Source organism: Colobus angolensis, unplaced genomic scaffold (assembly GCF_000951035.1).
Source record: "Colobus angolensis palliatus isolate OR3802 unplaced genomic scaffold, Cang.pa_1.0 Scaffold163, whole genome shotgun sequence".
NCBI lineage: Eukaryota > Metazoa > Chordata > Mammalia > Primates > Cercopithecidae > Colobus > Colobus angolensis.
In genome coordinates this window covers 1,315,264-1,335,491 of record NW_012114744.1, presented here as the reverse complement: position 1 = coordinate 1,335,491, position 20,228 = coordinate 1,315,264, and the positions used below count along the sequence as shown (strand labels likewise).

The following is a 20,228-nucleotide window of genomic DNA, read 5'->3' as shown; positions in this document are numbered from 1 at the left end:
ACACGATTCCTTATCCTAACAGTAAGCAAATGCATAATGGAAACTTTGATCCTTAAGCATTCCATTTAGAGGGTAAGGAGATATGGTAAACAGTGTTTCACAATTTTGTATAAAATCATTCTACATGTAATTAAATCAGCATCTTTACACAGTAGTAGAGTAGGAGATTAAGAGTAACAAATTTGATGAAGAGAATCAGAATATCTAAGCCTGAATAGGTAGGAAAAATTCCCTTTAGGAAACTATTACTGTGGTAGAATTTTTGTAGGTAAGAAATATTACATCTTGGAAGCATTTTTACAAAATGGCATGATATATTTCTTGAAAATATGATACTTTTCCCCATAAAACTATCTAGTTCAGATATTTTCCTTGTGAAGTATGTTTAAAGTTTGTTTTGATTCTTCAGTAATCATAATACGATTACCACTATTAATTCCTTCTTCAGTCAGTAATTATGTTTACTAAGTAATATTTTTCTAGAAAATTTTGCATTTTGTCTAAGCATTTACAATCAATGGCAAATTTTGTCAACTGTGAATATAGATCATTTCACTTATTTATTTCCAATATGGGTAACTTTTGTTACCTTTTTTTGCGTAATTATTCTGGCTAAAACTTACAATACTATGCTGAATAGAAGCAGTGAAAATAGGCAACCTTACATGGCTCCCTGTTGGTAGTATATCCCATTATGTTTTTATATTGGCGTAAAATATATATAACATAAAATTTACCATTCTAACCATTTTAAAGTGTACAGTTCAAAGGCTTTAAGTACATTCATAATGTGCAACCATCACAACTATCCATTTCCTAAACTTTATCATTATCCCAAACAAAAACTCTGTACTCATTAAGCAATAGCTCCCCTTATCTACGTATTTCCAGCCCCTGATAACTTTTGGTCCACTTTCTGTCTCTATGAATTTCACTATTCTAGGTACCTCGTATAAGTAAAATAATACAATATATATCCTATTGTGCTTGGCTTATTTCACTTAGCATAATTTTTTCAAGTTTCACCCATGTTGTAGCATTCATCAGAATTTCATTCCTTTTTAAGCTTGAGTACTATTCCATTATGTGTATACACTACATTTTATTTACCTATTCATCTGTTGATGGGCATTTGACTATTGCAAATAATGCTAATATGAACACTGGTGTACAATTATCTGTTTAAGTCCCTGCTTTCAATTCTTTTGGATATACACTTAGAAGAGAAATTACTGGATCATATGTTAATACTATACTTAACTTTTGAGGAACCTCCATACTACTTTCCACAATGGCTGCACCATTTCACATTCCCACCAGCATTCCTCAGTTTTTCTTTTGATATTAGCCATCCTAATGAGACTGAAGTATTACATGGTAGCTTTGATTTACAATTTCCTAATGACTAGTGATGTTGGGCATCTTTTCATGTGCTTATTGGCCATTTGTATACATCTTTATTGGAGAAATGTCTATTTAAGTCTTTTGCCCATTTTTAAAATTGGGTTGTCATCATTTTAAACAAACTATCACAAGGACAGAAAACCAAACACTGCATGTTCTCACTCAGAAGTGGGAGTTGAACAATGAGATCACATGGACACAGGGTGGGGAACATCACACACCAGGGCTGGTTGGGGTGTGAGGGACTGGGGGAGGGATAGCATTAGGAGAAATACCTAATGTAAATGACGAGTTTATGGGTGCAGCAAACCAAGATGGTACATGTTTACTGATGTAACAAACCTACACTTTGTGCACATGTACCCTGGAACTTAAAGTAGAATAAAATAAATAAATAAAATTGGGTTGTTTGTTTTTGTTGTTGAGTTGAAGATTTATTTTTATGTATATATTCTGGATCTTAATCTCTTGAGAAATACATGATCTGCTAGTAGCTTCTTCCATTGTGTGGGTGGTTTTCTAGATTTTTTTCTTATGTTTATGTATTTGATCCATTTTGAGTTAATTTTTGTATATAATGTTAGATAAACATCTAACTTTATTCTTTTGCATGATGATAGCCAGTTTTCTCAACACCATTTGTTGAAAAGAATTCCTTTCCCCACTGAGTGGTCTTGGCACCTTTGTCAAAAATCACTTGACCGTAACATAGAGAGTTTATTTCTGGACTTGCTATTATACTCCCTAGGTTGATGTGTCTTATTGCCAGACTCACGCTAGCACAGACTTAGATGACTGCAGCCTCGTAATAAGTTTTGAAATCTGGAAGTGTGAGTGCTCCACCTTCCTTCTTTCACAAGATTGTTTTGATTATGCAGGGTCCCTTGAGAGTTCATGTGAATTTAAAATGCATTTTTCTATTTCTTTAAAAAAATGCAGTTGGAATTTGATAAAATTTGTATTGAGTTGTAGACTGCTTTAGATAGTATTGCAATGTTAACAATATTATTTCTTTTCATCCATGAACACAAAATGCCTTTCCACTTATTTATGATTTCTTTCATTTTATTCAGCAGCATTTTTTAGTTTTCAGTGTATAAGCCTTTTGCTGCTTGGGTTAAGTTTATTCCTAAGTATTTCATTCCTTTTGATGCTATTTAAATGGAATAGTTTTCTTAATTTCTTTTTCAGTTTGTTAATGGTTTCTGTGCAGAAATGCAACTGATTTTTGAGCTAATACATGAATTCAGCTAAGCTGCAGTACATAAAATCAGCACACAGTTTGAATGTGTATGTGCGTTTGTGCATGTGTGTGTAAGTGTAGAATCTTAGGGAGGGTTTTCTTAATATGAGATCATGTCAACAGTTAACAGAGATCATTTCGTTTATTCCTTTCCAATATGGATAATTTTTGTTATTTTTTCTTGCGTAGTTATTCTCACCGAAACTTACAATACTGTGTTGAATAGAAGTAGTGAAAATAGGTAACCTTACCTTGCTCCTAATCTTAGGGGAGAAACTTACTACCTTTTAAATCTAACACGTACTGTAGTTACTTTCTCCTTTCACTTGAAATGTTATTCATTTAATCAGTTTTGCCAGAAGCATGTCAATCTTGTTAATTTTTTTTCAAACAAAAACAACTTTTGCTTTGTGAATCTATCATTGTATTGTTTTGTTCTTCATTGATTTATGGCCTTATTTTATTAAATTATCTGTTCTAGTTTCTTTGAGCTTGTTTAGTTATTTTCCCCTATTTTTTAAAGAGTGATGGTTAATTTATATAATTCAAAAATGAATCTATTTTTATCACTTATTATTTAAGGCTATGAATTTTCTTTAAAGCATTGTTTGGCCATATTCCAGACATTTCTTTACATGTGTTTTATCTTTGTTGTATTTTAAAATTCCAGTATGATTTCATCTTAAACTTTGAAGTTTTTAACAATTTTCTAAAATTTCCAAATATTTTGGCAATCAGATACTCTATGAGATGTGTTGAGGATTTCTTTCAACTGAGCACCTAATCAGTTTTTGTATATGTTCCATATATACTTAAGAAAACTGTATTCACTATTTCTTCATGTAAACCTATATACTTGTCTATTGGGCTGAGCTTTAACATTTATTGTTCGAATCTTCTGTAGCATTACTGATTATTTTTGTCTTCCTGACTTTTCAAAAAAGGGGAGATATGTGTTAAAGTCTTCTACTATTTTGGTATATTCATTCATTTCCCCTTGTAGTTCTAAACATTTTATTTCACATATTTGGAGGTTACTTTATTAGGAGCACACATGCTTGTAATTGTTATACCTTTTAAGAATAGTAATTCATTATCCCTAATAATGTTTTAAACCTGAAAGTCCTTTTTTTCTGATATTAATATAGCTACATCAGTTTCCCCATGAATATCATTTGCTGGATGTATCTTTTTCCATTCTTTAACTTTTAATCTTTATGTGTCCTTCTACTGTGTGGATATGTCTCTTGTAAGATACTTGTGTCTAGTTCCTGTTTTCTTACTTTATCTGTCAACCCTTTACCTAGGGAGTTTGACCTATTTAGATCATTGTTATTATTGATGTGTTTTCACTTGCTCTCTTGTCTTAATTCATTTTTGTGCCCCATTTTAAAGTTTCTCCTTAATACATTCTTACCACTTTCACATCCTTTGGGTTCCCTGCTACAGCAACCCAATTATGCTGATATTATCTAGATTGAGTTACATGGTTATGTGTTTCACTTAATCTTTGATCTTGGATCCACCCCCATTATTTATTCCACAATAACTTTACCAAGATATTCGATCAATTTTATTTTATATTTTTGAGCATGTTCTTTAAATATCTCTACTTATTGAAGCACCTGACCCAAGCTTTTTCCAGTGTTAGTCTTTGTGGGATAAACTTTCTTAAGTATTGTATGCCTAAGAATATTTTTTATCATGGCCTCATGTGTGAATGACATTTGAGCTGCATTTACAGCTGTAAAACTTCATTTTATTTTCTTTCAGTGTTTTAAAATACAGATTTATTTTATTTTTCCATTCAATTTTGCTATTGAAAAATATTAATTGGACTTTTGTTCTTTGTACATAATCTTTCTAGGCTTTTAGATTTTTCTCTTTATTATTGTATATTGTTTCATTTTAGTATAATATATCTGAATGTAGGATTTTTCTGTCATTCTTATTAGGCTTTCTATAAACACTTTGATTTTTATTTTTTTATTTTTTTATTTTTTTTATTTTTTATTTTTTTGTTGTTGTATAAATGAAAATAAAATAATGATAACTTAAGCTGAAAAAAAACTCTGTGGTCCATTGATTATTATTAACTCTTAAAAATGTGTCTCTGTCACTTTAAAAATTACTGTCTTTCTTCCAATATTATTTTTCTCTCTTTTTGAAACTCCTATTGTCTGTAATTTAGTTCTAATAACTCTATTCCCTGTATTGTTTAGGTGTTCTTTCATATGTTCTATTTCTTAGTCCTTTCCCTTATCCTCCTGGGAGATGATTTTAAAAATTTGCTTTTATATTTTACCAATTCTTTTATTTTTTTTATCATTTTCATTATGTTGTTTTTCCATTCTATAGGATTTTTTTCTAAGCGTTCTGTTTCTCCTATCTCTTATTTCTCCTTGGTCGCTTTGGTCATTATGTTTTTTGTTTATTATTTTATATTACAATTACCTTTGATGTTATTTATAATGTTGCTTGTTGCCTTAGTTTTGAAATAGTCATTTTCCTCAAATGTTTTGATATTTTGACCAGCTATCTCATTTTCTTCAGGAACTATTAGTTATTGTAGACAGCAGTATATAGGTGGAAAGGTTAGACTCTGTCTGTTTCAGTCCCTATGACCTCAGTAGTGGAGATGTGAATAAAATCTAAGGCGAAGAGCCTCTGATACTAGGAAACTACTATCAATCACTCCTCACCTCAAAGCAGTTTCTCAGATCAGGAGTTCACTTTTTTCTATCAGAGAGAAGTATTGCCTTATAGAGAAGTAGACTCTGCTCTATCAGGCCTTCTCTCTCACTTTGTTGACTGGATTTTATAATAAATTATTTATTTTTTGTCTTTAAAGTTTGTGAATTTTTTGTTAATATGTTTGCCTACTGTCACATCGTAGATTTTGCTTTACTGAGAAAGCAACCTTTTAAAAATATCATAATAAATATTTCTTCATAAAATAGGTATTCATTTGCCTACTGATCTATAAAATAAAGTTAAAACTTGGACCTTATTACGTAAGTAACTTATACCTTTCAAAAAGGTTGATGTAAGTTTTCTTTGTGAGCTTTTTCACAGGTGAATGCAATCTGTACATTTTCACTAACACTGGACTCTTACACCTTTTAATGGAGAAAATGCACTTTAGGTTACATGAAGTATATTATACACTTTGAAACTGAACTCAATTGTTTAATGATATTCAAAAAATGATTAGCCGTTTACATGAAATAGAGAAGTACCTACAGCATAAAATTAAATAGGATATTAATTATTGTGCTTTAGGGCATAAATTAGACAACAACCAAGATCAGAAGAATATGCAATGTGGCTACAGTTAAGCAGGATTAGATTCATTATCAGAATTTCAACCCCATTTCTAAGGAATAATGCACTGGGTGCTGTCTGACCAGGTAATATGGAGGCAAGGAAATGCTATAGTTAGGAACCTCTTGCTTTATTGTTGCAGTATATCCGTAATATGGCCCCTTCCTTAACATTTCTGCAACTTGCCACTTCTTCATTGAAATCTATCTGAATTCATGCTCTTCAGAGGGAAAGTGCCCTTTTCCTAGGTCTGTCTCCCTCACTCCCTTTTTGTTCAATGTGTCCATTATGCTTCTCAAAGGCACAGTGGAAATGTACAATTCAAACTGGTGATGCCTCAGCTCATAACGAACAGGACTTTCAAAAATGACCTTGGAAAATTTACACTTTAAAAAGTATGACTAAGTGAGTCATATCTTAGAAAAACTGCTTTTTGGATTTCTTCCAAAGAATAATTGTATTTATTTGATACTAACACACATTGTCTGCCTGATTTGCTCAACTTTGTCCCTATTTTACAGATGAGAAAATTGAGGAGAAATAGCGATGACCTCAAAAGCTGGCTTTTATAGCTCCCTTCCAAGACCCATAAAGCAAAAATTCTCTTACAATTAAGTTTATATAAAATAAATGTGAAGAGTCCTAGTAGAGTTAATACTGAAAAAATATGAAAAAATACATCTGAGAGCCATATAAGTCTAACATGTTCTTATTGACATGCATATAAATCGATGTGATTTCAACTGTATTTTCAAATTTTTCCTCTCAGGTATATACAAAATTTATTATATATACTATAATAGACTATTATCTCAGAAACTAATTTTGGTCATAATATGTCCTTTCTTCATATTTATTTCCAGTCTGATTTTATCAATTCTCTCAGATTGAATTGGAGTTCATGATTCTTCATGAAGACTTGTTAAAGCATTATTTTATTATATGTTTTATTCCTAGTCCTTGAGGAAAGAAAAAAAAATTGCTTCTTATTCAGCTCTTTATTGCACAGAAGTAGAATAAAGATACTCACAGTGGAAAAATCTTAAAATTTCAAATCTTGCATAGTGAATGCAGCTTGTTCTGGAATAATGAGTATTAACCTGAAATATGAATATTACTTAAATTTGATTTTCTTGGGAAATCAAATCAAATAGCGCACTTTGAATAATGAATTGGTACAATTTTGAATTGTGTATAAAACAGCTTAGGTATTCTGAAAAATTGTTCCCAAGAAGCAGTTCAAGAATTGTAGTGTTGCTATAATTGGATGTACCGTATATTCACTAGAGGCAAAAGTAGTTTTAGACTACTTTTGGTCACCAGCTGGATATTTATAATAATCTAGAACATTAAGTGTACAATGAGAAAAAGTGTGCCTTCTCATTAAATGAGGGAAGAGTTTCTCATTTAATTAACAGTGTAAAACACCTCTTGACTGTGAGTTGCTGGTAGCACTGATGGTATTAAGAAGACTCCCAAAATGTTCAACCATTATACCTACTTTGTGGGATGTGATGAACTTTCCAGCTTTGCAAAGATGCATATTGGTTTTTGTCCAAAATAATATTTTTAATTGTATCAATTTATAACCAGATCATATGCTGGATCAAACTTCCATAACTTTGTAAATATTAATAAGAATTTTCCTTCATACATGAGCTGGTTTCTCTTTTTGTCTGAACACATACAACTTTTTTTCAGTGCGTCCTATCCATAAGCATTTTACGCTACATTTTTAAAAAGTTAATGCATACTCTTGTCTTGTTTAAAAGCAAAATGCCTTAAATTACAAATTATTATTAACAAAATGCCACATTTAAAGTGGAAAATGTAATATATATAACTAAATATATCAATTTGCACAGAAGGTTTTATTAATCTTTTCTTCCTTTTCCCTCTCAAGTTATCTGGAAGTATTTTGGATGTGTATAGTGACGAACAAGGAATTTCACCAATTAACATGGGGCTTACAAGTGCTTCTTGTCCAAGTAGTCTACCAATGAAAAGAGAAATTACAGGTAGTGTTGTTTTTATAGTTTTACCTTTTTTATTTTTATTAATGACGTAAGTTATGAGTGACATATATTGTGCTAACTAGAATTTTAAAAGTATAACAAAACAATTATGAAAAAGAAGAGACAGTAAATTCATCATTTCTTTCTATGATAATCAAGCAGTAAGTTAATATAACTAATAGTTTGACTGAATTGATTCATTATTTTGTAAATTGGGCAAATACATATGTTTTGTATAAATATATACATATATACACACATGCTTATATACATACATATATAAAAGACAGCTTCATTTAACATAGGTTCATTTTTATATTAAATAGATGCCATTTATTAACATGGTTACAAAGTGATGCAATAAATTAGAGAAATTAGTCTATTATTTGTATGCAGAATTTGACAAAATCAAATATTGGATTTTTTTCTTTTTAGCTTGTTTTATGGATTTCATGATAGACTCACATTTAATTTTCTTAATTGAAAACAAACCCTGAGTTTTTAATAGTTTATTTCAAAATTGTTACAATTAAATTATAGGAGCACAGTCAAGTGCTTCCAAAATAAATGAGGAAATCAACCCAGGGTCAAAGGAGCTACTTTCCCAAAGGTTTAACAGCTGATTACAGGCAGAACTGGATCAATGTAAGGGTTTCCTGACTTACAAGTCCAGTGTTAGTTCCTCCATAAAAATAAAGTAAATCAATTCACTTGAGATTTCTACAATAAACTTTTGGTCTGGAGCTCAAACACCAGTCTTTAAGAATTTTACATAGTTAATGGGAAAATTTTAAATAAATACAACGTGACCACCCTTAAAGCTCAATCAATAATTCAAAAATGTATATGCATCCAAATTATTCAGACTATAATGATTGTAGTTTTTAATAAATACACTTAAATAAAATGTATTATTTTATTAACTTTTAAAATTATAACTCTAATAATATTGTATTATTTTTGTTGCATAACAACAAATTACCCCTGAAATTTAGCAATTTGAAGTAATAAATATTTATAATCTCAAAGTAATAAACATTTATAATCTCATTCAGTCTCTGAGCATCAAGAATCCAGGAGTGGCCTAGTGAATTCGTTCAGACCAGAGCCTCTTATGAGGCTGTAGTCAAGATGTCAGCCATAAGTACAGACAGCTGAGACTTGACTGAGGCTGGAGGATGGACTCCCAAGGTGTTTCACTCAAGGTCTTGTAGGATAGTGCTGCCTGTTGGCAAGTGGTCTTTGTTCCTGACTACTTGGACCTCTTCATAGGGTTGCTTGAGTGTCCTCATGACATGACAACTAGAGATCAAAGAGATGCCAATGTGAAAGTTAAAAATTTCTCCTATTATCTAGCCTTGGATTCCATACTAGTCATTTCCACAACAAGCTAGTGGCTTCACAGGTCAGCCTTATTTATTTAATGTGGGAGGGAACTACAAGGTGTGAACACTACAAATTAAGAATCATTGTAGGCCATCCTGGAGGTTGATGGTCATATAAATACAACCACACCATACATACAGGGAAGTGCCATTTACTGGAAGAAAGTGTGGAATTGTTTCATATGGATATTTGAGAAATGTAGTGAGTTCCAACTCTTGGGATGTAGAAACAATAATTACTAATAAAATATTTAGATTGGAATAATTTCTTCCTGAATCTCAAAATCCTGAAAATAATAATTGAATACTATATTTTCTGTGTACTATATTTCTTTTGGTTATCACAATGATTTTAAGGTAGGTATTGTATTATAGTCATTTTACAGATGAAGAGCCTGAAACCCAGAGAAGTGTGGCAATAGATCACATGGCTATTAAATAGAGGGCCAGAAAAGAAATTCAGTTTTTATTATCCCAGAGCCTAAAAGCTTTGCTATTGCCTTTTACTGAAGAGTACTGTGTTCCAAATTTCTGAATATTTGCATCAAAATTATTATTGTACCATTGAGAGCAAATAACATTTTATTTTCACCTAGGAGTTCTGAATTACGTTGCCTGGAGGGGTTTTAAGGTAGAACTAAGCATTGTTTTTATTATTTTTCTTTTGATCAGAAACTGACACTAGAGCTTTAGCAAAAGAGAGACAAAAAAAGGACAACCACAACCTCAGTGAGTATATATTTTTCCATATAAAATTAATGCAAAAGGAAATGCATAGACGTTAAGGTGTATGGTCTTTTATTATACTCCATAAGTATTTTGATGTCAGATGGCCAAAATTAATTGCACATACAACCTGATTTATTTTGGGAAATATTAACAATGTGAACTCTCAGAAAAACTCTCTATTTTCACAAAATGAAACATCTTGAATTCCCTCCTTGATCATTCACTCCCAAAGAGGCTGCCTGTGACTGAGATGAGTGCATTTGGTTACATTTGAATTCTGTTGTGACTCACTGATTCAAAGGTTTAAAGAGATAAAAGTGACTTTTGAAAATGTACAACATTTAAATAGTAAGAAACATAACTCTAGGTTTCCATTCTTCTGTGTCAATTTGCTCCTCCCTTCTTAGTGATATGTTATCTGAAAGGCATTGCTGTGTTGTAGTGCTGAATTCCACCTCTGGAACAAATAGAGCTCTCATGCCTTCCTAAGGGTTAATTAGACTTTGATAACAGGTCATATGAGATGGAGAAATCAGGCACCTCCTTATTCAGGAGGATGGACCTAGGGAGGTGGCCTGTGCAGGCTCTGGAAGTGAGCTCAGGGAAATAGGGAGGAAATTGCTTGTGCTGATAACCCAGAGTATAGTTTAGAAGGGTTCCCTTGGCCCTGTGGCTGCCTTGCTGAATGGAGAGAGGCATGGCCAGAGAAGGCAAGAGTGCTTCCTCTAAATATTGATCAGAGTAGTAGCCTCTCTTGTCTGGATCTAAGGACAGGATTGAGTGAACATGTCAAAAATGTTGTGAAGAGTGAAACCACCGTGGCATGAAGTAGTTTAGTAATTTCTTAAAACTTGACTCCTTTACAAATAACTAGTACTAGGTATGAACAACATTGGGGAACCAGATTTCTCATTATAATTAGCCATTTAAAAATTCATAGACTACTCTCAAAGAAGAGTAGAAAAGAAGGTTCTGACATTCTACATAAGATAGATTTAAATAAAATATCTTAAATAAACAAGACAGGACAAAAACAGTCCCTTATTTTGAGAAAAAAAAAAACTGTGAACTTACTTCATAGTTGTTCTTCATCTTGTATTTAAAAGTGTGGCTTGGCCGGTCGCGGTGGCTCAAGCCTGTAATCCCAGCACTGTGGGAGGCCGAGACAGGCGAATCACGAGGTCAGGAGTTCGAGACCATCCTGGCTAATCTGGTGAAACCCCGTCTCTACTAAAAAATACAAAAACTAGCCGGGCGAGGTGGCGGGCGCCTGTAGTCCCAGCTACTCGGGAGGCTGAGGCAGGAGAATGGCGGGAACCCGGGAGGCGGAGCTTGCAGTGAGCTGAGATCCGGCCACTGCACTCCAGCCCGGGCGACAGAGCAAGACTCCGTCTCAAAAAAAAAAAAAAAAAAAAAGTGTGGCTTATAAGAGTTAATGTGTGTTGACATAAAATTATTAATAAAATCTTATTTTTATATATGCATATGTTATATATATACATTTCTATATATGTGTATATATATTATATGTGTGTACATATGTTTCTATTAGCTTTACCTTTATTTTCTAGTCAGTGTTTTTTGTGGTGTCATTTAGCTGTTTTCTGAATTATGTGCACAGGAGAAATAGGATTGGTGAAGAGGGAAAATAAACTGTTACCAGAACCGATTATATTCTCATTTTAGAGGAATCACAATATATTATTCCTAAAGGTCAATTCATTCATGTACTTTGCTTTGTAGAGTAAGTTCATCAAGGCAATTCATAGTCTGATGACTTTCCTTGTTTCTAGTAGCAGTTCATAATTCTCAAATGTGAACTGTTTAAGTATTTTCCAACATTTAAAAAATATATTTTCCTCTTCTTCATATCCTTTTCTACCTTTATTTCCCTGAAAGGTTTAAATGTATCTGTTGAAAAAGATACCATGTATAAGTATATGTTATGGTTCTTGATATTAGGAATATAGAGTAGAAGACTGCTCTTAGAGAAGAGTAATACAGGAAATTTGACAGATATATGTTTTATGTTGAATATTTATGATGTTCAGAAAATTGCCATAAGCAATGAATGTATGGACATGCAAAAAGAGAAAGCAGTCTCTGAATAAGAGCTGATATCAGTAGTTTTCAAAGCATTGGCCCTACAAAAACAATATCAGCATCACTGTGAAACTTCTTAGAAATAGAAATTCTTGCCCACTCTTGTCCCCCTACTTCCAGGACACACTAAAATTAGAATCTTTAAGTGTGTGGTGGAAATCTGTTTTAATAGTCCTTCCAGGTGTGTCTAAAGAGTGCCAAAGTATAACAACAAGTTATTTATATATTATTGGAAACTAAAATAGAAAAATAAATTTACAGTCTAATCAATATACATTTATTTACCACCTCCCATATGTCAAGCTCTCTGGTGATACTAAAATAAGTAAGTTAGGTCCCTGCCCTCAAGGAGGTCATAGAGTCTACTTGGATACACACACCTACTATGTGCTAAACATTGTTAGGCTTTGAGGACAGTACATGAGAAGAGTAAAGAGTGTTGCATGACCTCAAATGATTACAATCTTGATGGATTGACAAATTGTCAATGTATGAAATAATCAAACAGATATACATATGAATATATATGTACACATTTCATTATGAATATTATAGTATTTTAAAGAATTTTTAAAAATATTTTGTGACAAAATGTTTTTAAAACAGTGTAAATTGTATATTTATAATTCTAATATTGAAACTTTTACTTTTAGAATAAAGAATTTTTATTTTATTCTTGAGAAGTATTATCATTTGATTAAATGGAAAGTTTTTTGCCCATTGTTTTTAAAAGATTATTAAGAAAGTTTACAGCTGACCAAAAGTGAACTGTGCATTAATGAGAATAATCAATAATGTTTCTTCTTTAATAGTTGAAAGAAGAAGAAGGTATAATATTAATTACCGAATCAAGGAGCTTGGCACTCTTATTCCAAAGTCTAATGATCCGTGAGTTCAACAATCATTTCTATAATAATGTTATAATTTAAAGACCCCCAAAAATGAATGGGAGGGAAGAAGGGAGGAGAACCAATGACTAGGAAACTGAGCAGCTTATGGCAAAAATAAGGCTATTGCCGGGCTCATTTTAAAATGTCTATTCCAGGCTGATTGTTATTGAGCATCAAGGCTGTTACAAGAGTTGTCCGTTTGAGCTATAAGGTGTAAATAAGTTATTTCTCCTCAATTCATAGTGAGTCTTTCTGTAAGGTGACAATATTGTCAAATTTAGTGATAATGTCAAATATTATTTATGATATGGACTGGTATATTCAATTTTTATGAGTATAACAATTCTCCCAATTTAAAATTTGCATGCAAGTGAAAATAGAATTGTTAGATTTTCCAAGGTCCCCAAATTTTGGAGACACACAAGTAACAAATGGAATTGTAAAAGCATATTGATTGATGCTGACCAGGCTTTGTGCTGTATGCACAAAATGTCCATCAAACAAATTACTTACTCTTGTAAATATTGAGAAATAAAGTGTTAAGTTAAAATATTGAATGTTTCTTTAAAAATGAGAATACCTGTAATCCCAGCACTTTGGGAGGCCGAGGTGGGCGGATCACTTGAGGTCAGAAGTGTAAGACCATCCTGGCCAACATGGTGAAACTCCGTCTCTAGTAAAAATACAAAAATTAGTCTGGCATGGTGGCGCATGCCTGTAATCCCGGCTACTCAGGAGGCTGAGGTGGGAGAATCCCTTGCACCCAGGGGGCAGAGGTTGTGGTCAGCTGAGATCACGCCCCTGCACTCTAGCCTGGGCAACAGAGCAAGACTGTGTCTCAAAAAAAAATAAATAAATAAAAAGTGAAAACATGGAATCTGTAGCATTAATAATGATTTGAAAATATTTCCTTAAAACTGAGAATGTTTTTTTCTCCAAATACTGGATATTATTCATTATCCAGAAATGATCATGTTTGATAAAGTCATACTTGTGTGCCAGGCACATTGTCTCATGCCTATAATCCCAGTACTTTGGGAGGGCCAAACAGGAAGATTGTTTGAGGCCGGGAAGTTCAACATCAGTCTGGGTGCAATCCCACCTCTAAAGAGAAAGCAAGCAAGAAGGAAAAGAAAGGAAAGCATTGAAAATATGAGAGTATTACATGTAAAGAGAATAGAAAAGCTCTGTGAAATCTTTGTTGCAATTTTATATACTAAGAGTGTGCCAAGTCACTCAAGTCACTATGTAAAACGTATTTCTTGTGGCAGATGCATTTGAAAGGTGGGAAAGCCACAGTTGGCAGAAGGAGTACTGAACTGAGTGAGGAAACCTGGGGCTTATCTCCTAAACCCCGTACACTCTTGGGCAAATGGCAGCAACTGTGGCATGGTTGACCTTTGAGTACCTTTCCAGCTCATGATTGGAAGATATTTTGGAGTTGGCTTAGGAAATAAAAGTTAATACCTGAAGATACTTTGAATTCTATGAAGTTTTTATTTTTATGTATCAAAACATTCAGAAAGTTCCATTTCTTTGCAGGTCATAATGGTGAGGTCAGAAGGAAAAGTAATATAGAGAATAGCTGTAATTGAGAAGTATAGGTTGAGAAAATTACGTGAAAAAAAAACACGACCGGGCAATGACAATCTCTTGACCAGTGTTAAAAAAACAAAACTGCAGCAAAAATGAAAGAGAAAGAGTGAAGAGCTTCTACAACATGTAGTAGTTGTCCTCTTTAGCTTTCTTGGAAGCACTTTTGTCTGTATGTGTTTTTGTGAGCCATGTTTACAAAAATTACATGAGTAGAAATTTAAAAATATTATTAGATCATTAATTATTCTATTACTCTTGTTTTTGCGCTTTAAAAAGTTTTCTAAGTAGTTTGAAGTTTTTTTACTTTATCTTTCTTCCCCTCTACAACCAAATTCCTCCTGCTTTTGTGTAAGAATGATAGTTGGCATAGCATATGAGACCTGACAAAGCTTTCTAAGTCAGGAGTCACAAAATGTTGAAGCCAAAAAATAAATAAATAAATAAATAATTTTTAAAAATTCAGACCTGTCATAGTATTTTTTTCTTTCTTTTTTAAGATCCTTTTAAAATTATTTTTTAATGCTTTTAAGTGGATGTGCACTCCTCAGATAACAACACATTGTACATTTTCCATAGCTTTACCTGGCAGCACTCCTTACTCATTCCAGTTTATACATTTGTATTATCTGCTCTGACTGTAAATGCATTCAGGCTTTCAGTCCACCAAAGTTTTAAGATCTTAAAGAATTGTTGTGCAGAAAATGAAAGGCCAGCATCAACAGTCAACACTTACTCTTTAGCCATGCCTTTACTGACGTGTCTGTGTTTATGTGGTACCACCCTATAGAATATTTATAATCCCTCTTTGATGAAATTGTTTTGGGAGAGAGGCAAAAGTCTCTTTAGTAAATATAAAAAATAAAAAATAAATTAAGAAAGAACCTTGTACGTTAAAATGTCTTTAAAATTGAGGAACTTAAAAAACGTATTGTAAGTGACATCAGGTACAAATTGAAGGGAGGCTCATTGTGTGTTCTCTACCACCATTTTGAAGATTTGTTTTTGAACTAAATAGTGCTTTAAACTTCTTCTTTTTTTTTTTTTTTTTTACATATTTCTCTGTCCTCAAGTTTTTCTTCCCATGGGAAAAAAATGACACAAAATAAGGGTCCATAAGGCTTTTGCTACTACTTAAATTTTAGTTTAGAGTCCATTACATGATCCAGTTACAGATACTTGGTTTAACACCAAAGATAGCCTGTCTCTCCCCACCCTTCCCGCCACCACCATCCCACCCATTCCCCTCATCCCCTGTGAGTGGAGTGAGACCAACAGCCAGTATAGCCTTAAAGAAATGGCAAAGCATTTTCACACTTGCGATGTCCATTGACAATGTTTTGGTGCACTGCAGTAGAACAGAGCTCTTATCCAGGGTCCAGTAAGCATTTTCACCTGCTAGTAGAAAAATGTCTCTTCTTTTAATATTTTACTGCTAATGGCACTGTCTCATCGCCAAAAATATATGTAGAAAAATGTTATATTTCCTTACCTGTGTGCTTTACACTATATTGAAAACATCTTGTGACTCTAAATTAAAAATGCATCCAGGTTTTCCCACAACTCTGATTAACACTTAGCAATTAGTTTGGACTCATTCTCCAAACATATTATTATTTCTCATGCAGTATTACATTCATTAATGTATATTTTCAGATATCAAAATCAGTAGCCTCTTCCACAATGTCATATCTTTAATTCCTTCTGTCTTAAAAAGTAAGTTTTAATGAAATGATTTCTTCTATGCTAAAGCCTAAAAAGTTATCCAGTAATGTTTAATTATATTTACTTATCTTAAATGTATTTAAAAACAGCTACTCATATCAAGCTTTTAAAAAGTTTTGATGATGTTTGTACAGAAAAAATGGCTGAATGGTTTTAGAAAGTTTGCTCTATTACATAAAGTGATGTTGCCAGAGTCTGATTTGTTTCACAGTTGCTCAGGATCACCATTCAGGAGGGACCTTATTTTTTTCTTAGAAACATAAAAGCAACCTTATTAGAAAGTAGGTTAAAAGATTGCTACATTTGAAATGATCTTAAAAAATTTAGGCTTAAGTCCTCAGTAATGTACATTTCCTAGTTCATTAATGCAGAAATACTGCACATAGATTTTAATCTTGGAGTTAATAATAAAAGCAATTTTCACTAAAAATATAAAAACTGTAATGGTAGAATCATGATATTGCATTTAGCTCTCCCACAAAAAGTCACTTTATTACTTTCTTTTGACACTTATTTTCATTCTGGGATTAATTTTACTATATAAGGGCTTCTTAACTATTCTATTAAAATTTCTATTCAGAAGCAATAATATCTAAGAGTGAATAATAGTCATGTAAATCATTATTTCATATTAATGTAAAAGATTTTGTAAGTTCTTATGAATTCTGCTGACATGCACAATTGTGAAAAGGTTATCTCTCCGTTCTACAGTGATATGCGCTGGAACAAAGGAACCATTCTAAAAGCATCAGTGGAGTACATCAAGTGGCTACAAAAAGAACAACAGAGAGCCCGAGAATTAGAACACAGACAGAAGAAATTAGAACAGGCTAACAGGCGACTTCTACTTCGGATTCAGGTTTTTATAAGAATGTTGCCATGAGCCACATAGCTTACATATGACTCAGCTGTCATCAGTTTTCTTCATTGGTCTCATTTATTTTTCCTCTTATTAACAATTATTTTTCCTTTTGAAGGATAATTTTACTGCTTTTTAGAAGTTCGTGAATTGGATTGTTTCAATTAGGTTTTGACTAGAAATCCAGGATCAAGATGGCTGAAAATGTATATATGTATATACACATATGTGTATATATGTGTGTGTGTGTATATATATATATATACACATATATATGACAACAAATTACAAAATGCATAAAATATAACACATTTCATAAATGCACACATTATTATCCCGATCAAATAATAATACTAAGTAGAACGCTTGTTTCTCTAGATTATATTGGACATTGAATTCTCCCCTCCTTCGTTCATTTCTTTCCCAACATTGCTATGGTTTTCATTGCCTCAAGGAGTGTTGTGCCAGTTTATATGAAGTCACTTCTCATCTGTTCATATAATCCAAAATATCAAAACATGGGCTTTTATAACTCTCAAGATTTTTAAAAAATATGAGTATGCTTAGCACCAGGTAAAGCATTTACTGTTTCCATGAAAAGGTCCTGCATTTATGGTGAGAAATTAATCAGGAAGAATAAATAGATGACTTTCTGCTGTCTCCAAATGGCTGTATTGTAGTCTGAGCCACTGTGGAACTATCATCAGTCATAAATTCCTTCGTAGAACAATGAGACCGAACTTAAAAAAAATCTGAATAATTTTCTCAGAGTTATTTTTCAGACATCAGAAATGTATCAATTTCATTATTTGCAAAGATTATTCATAATTTGCATTGCATTATTCTTCATTTTAAATGCTTGTTAATATTTTGATTCTATGTCTGGCTTATTCTCTACTGTTAAATCCAATTTCAAAGATATTATTTAATGATTCTCGTTTGAAATTACAGGAACTAGAAATTCAGGCTCGTACTCATGGTCTGCCAACCCTGGCTTCACTTGGCACGGTTGATTTAGGTGCTCATGTCACCAAACAGCAGAGCCATCCTGAGCAGAATTCAGTAGACTATTGCCAACAACTGACTGTGTCTCAGGGGCCAACCCCTGAGCTCTGTGATCAAGCTATAGCCTTTTCTGATCCTTTGTCGTACTTCACAGATTTATCATTTAGTGCCGCATTGAAAGAGGAACAAAGATTGGATGGCATGCTATTGGATGACACAATCTCTCCATTTGGAACAGATCCTCTGCTATCTGCCACTTCCCCTGCAGTTTCCAAAGAGAGCAGTAGGAGAAGTAGCTTTAGCTCAGATGATGGTGATGAATTATAAGAAATAAACAGACCCAATTCATCAACTGGAAAGCAGTTCTATGCTGGTGCTACGCAATTATACTCTGTGTTTCATATGTTGCTTTGGCTCATTTTTTTCCTAAAGGAATGTGGTGTTCATGAAAACCTGATAGAAGCAACAGAAGAATTCGCAGGAAGAAAAATCATGGTATTAATGAATTATTGAGGGTGGAAAAAAGGTGTTTTCTTCTTTGACTACAGAGTCCAAATCCACTTAAATTCTGTTTTACTGGAAAGAGGTACAGCATAAGAAATAGCTCTTTACTGATGCTTTAAAAGCAGCAACTTGGTGGTGTACTACTGGAACTAATGACTGCAAAGTATAAAATGACTGAAATACACAAACAGTCTCTTAGTTATTCATTTCCATCTTCTCTTCAACTTTTATATCAGTCTTCAAGAATCAAGATCAGCATATCAGGTGGTCATTGCCTTTCTCCATTGTCTAGTAGATATGTCTAAAGGTCAAACTTTATAGGAGAAATAATGATATAATAGATTATCTGTCACTTGTGGTTGAAAAGCAAATCTACAATAAATGTGAGAATTTTCCACAATAAAATATGGATGACTTATAAAAACATTGGTTACTAAAATTAGATCCTCATTTCTTTAGTTGGTTCAATTACACTAATTCTAAAAGCATCCATGCATATTTATATCTCCAAACTCTGTTCAGGAAAAGGAACACATTCAATATTTTCCTCAGGAATATGGACCAGAATTGTATCCCTTCACACAAACATACACCCACAAGTACGCACATAATTCAGGTAGTACATGTTCTTTTGTTTTCTTCATTCTTGTGACTGCATCAGAATCACATTCTAAATTCTCTTTTCTTTATTAAGAAGAGATGTCAGACTACCAATTTTAATAAATAAAATATAAAAAGTGCCCCTACAAGGACAGTTTTCAGGTACTTAAAACTTTTCATCATGTCCAGTATTGGACAGAAATCAATTAGTTGTTGATTTGGTTTTGCTCCAAATGGATAAAATATTGAAAATTGAATTGCCAGTTGGCAAAATAATTATTAGAACAGAAACTATTCCTTATTATTTTCAGTTCTGAGAGGAACATAAGGTTCTATTTCTATAAGCACTTAGTGTGTCTTGTGATCTTTAGTTGCACTGTTAGCATTTATTGTAAGCACTTATAACTATGATGCTTCATTTAGAGTTTTATCTCTTGCGCTTGTTTGAGGTTAGCAAATTAAGTTACCAAGCACCTTGCTCTGTGCTGGACCTCCATGAGTGATCATCCGGTTAATCAGTATTTATGGAGGCATACTCAGAACTGGAATGAGTCCTGAAAAAATGTAGAATAGTTGAAAAAGAGATGGTCTTACTCCTGAGGTAGTTAACACGAATGCATGAAAAACAAAAACAAAAGATAGAAGACATATAGAATAAAAAATCTAAGCATAAGCTGTAAATACAGAAGGTCAAAGAAAATGAAAATGAATGACAAAGTTTATGGGAACAGCAGAATTTGACTTCTCTTTGAAAGGCATTAATTGAGTGAAAGTGAGGGCATATAAAGGAATAATATCAACCAAATGATAAAAGTGAGAATAATTGGGAAAGTATCTTTATAGGACTTG

At 32.7% G+C, this 20,228-nt stretch overlaps 1 protein-coding gene across 2 annotated transcripts in view; it reads left to right on the top strand.

The window, feature by feature from the left end:
• The window catches only part of TFEC (transcription factor EC), a 207,987-nt gene extending 188,782 nt beyond the window's left edge, over positions 1–19,205 (top strand). For both annotated transcript variants that reach the window (XM_011937363.1, XM_011937364.1), the window contains 5 exons: positions 7,875–7,989; positions 10,044–10,100; positions 13,016–13,091; positions 17,123–17,270; positions 18,222–19,205. In XM_011937363.1, coding sequence (XP_011792753.1) covers positions 7,875–7,989; positions 10,044–10,100; positions 13,016–13,091; positions 17,123–17,270; positions 18,222–18,602 — 777 coding nt within the window. In that variant the 3' untranslated portion in view covers positions 18,603–19,205. The remainder of the gene's footprint in view (positions 1–7,874; positions 7,990–10,043; positions 10,101–13,015; positions 13,092–17,122; positions 17,271–18,221) is intronic.
• The last annotated feature ends 1,023 nt before the right edge of the window (positions 19,206–20,228 follow it).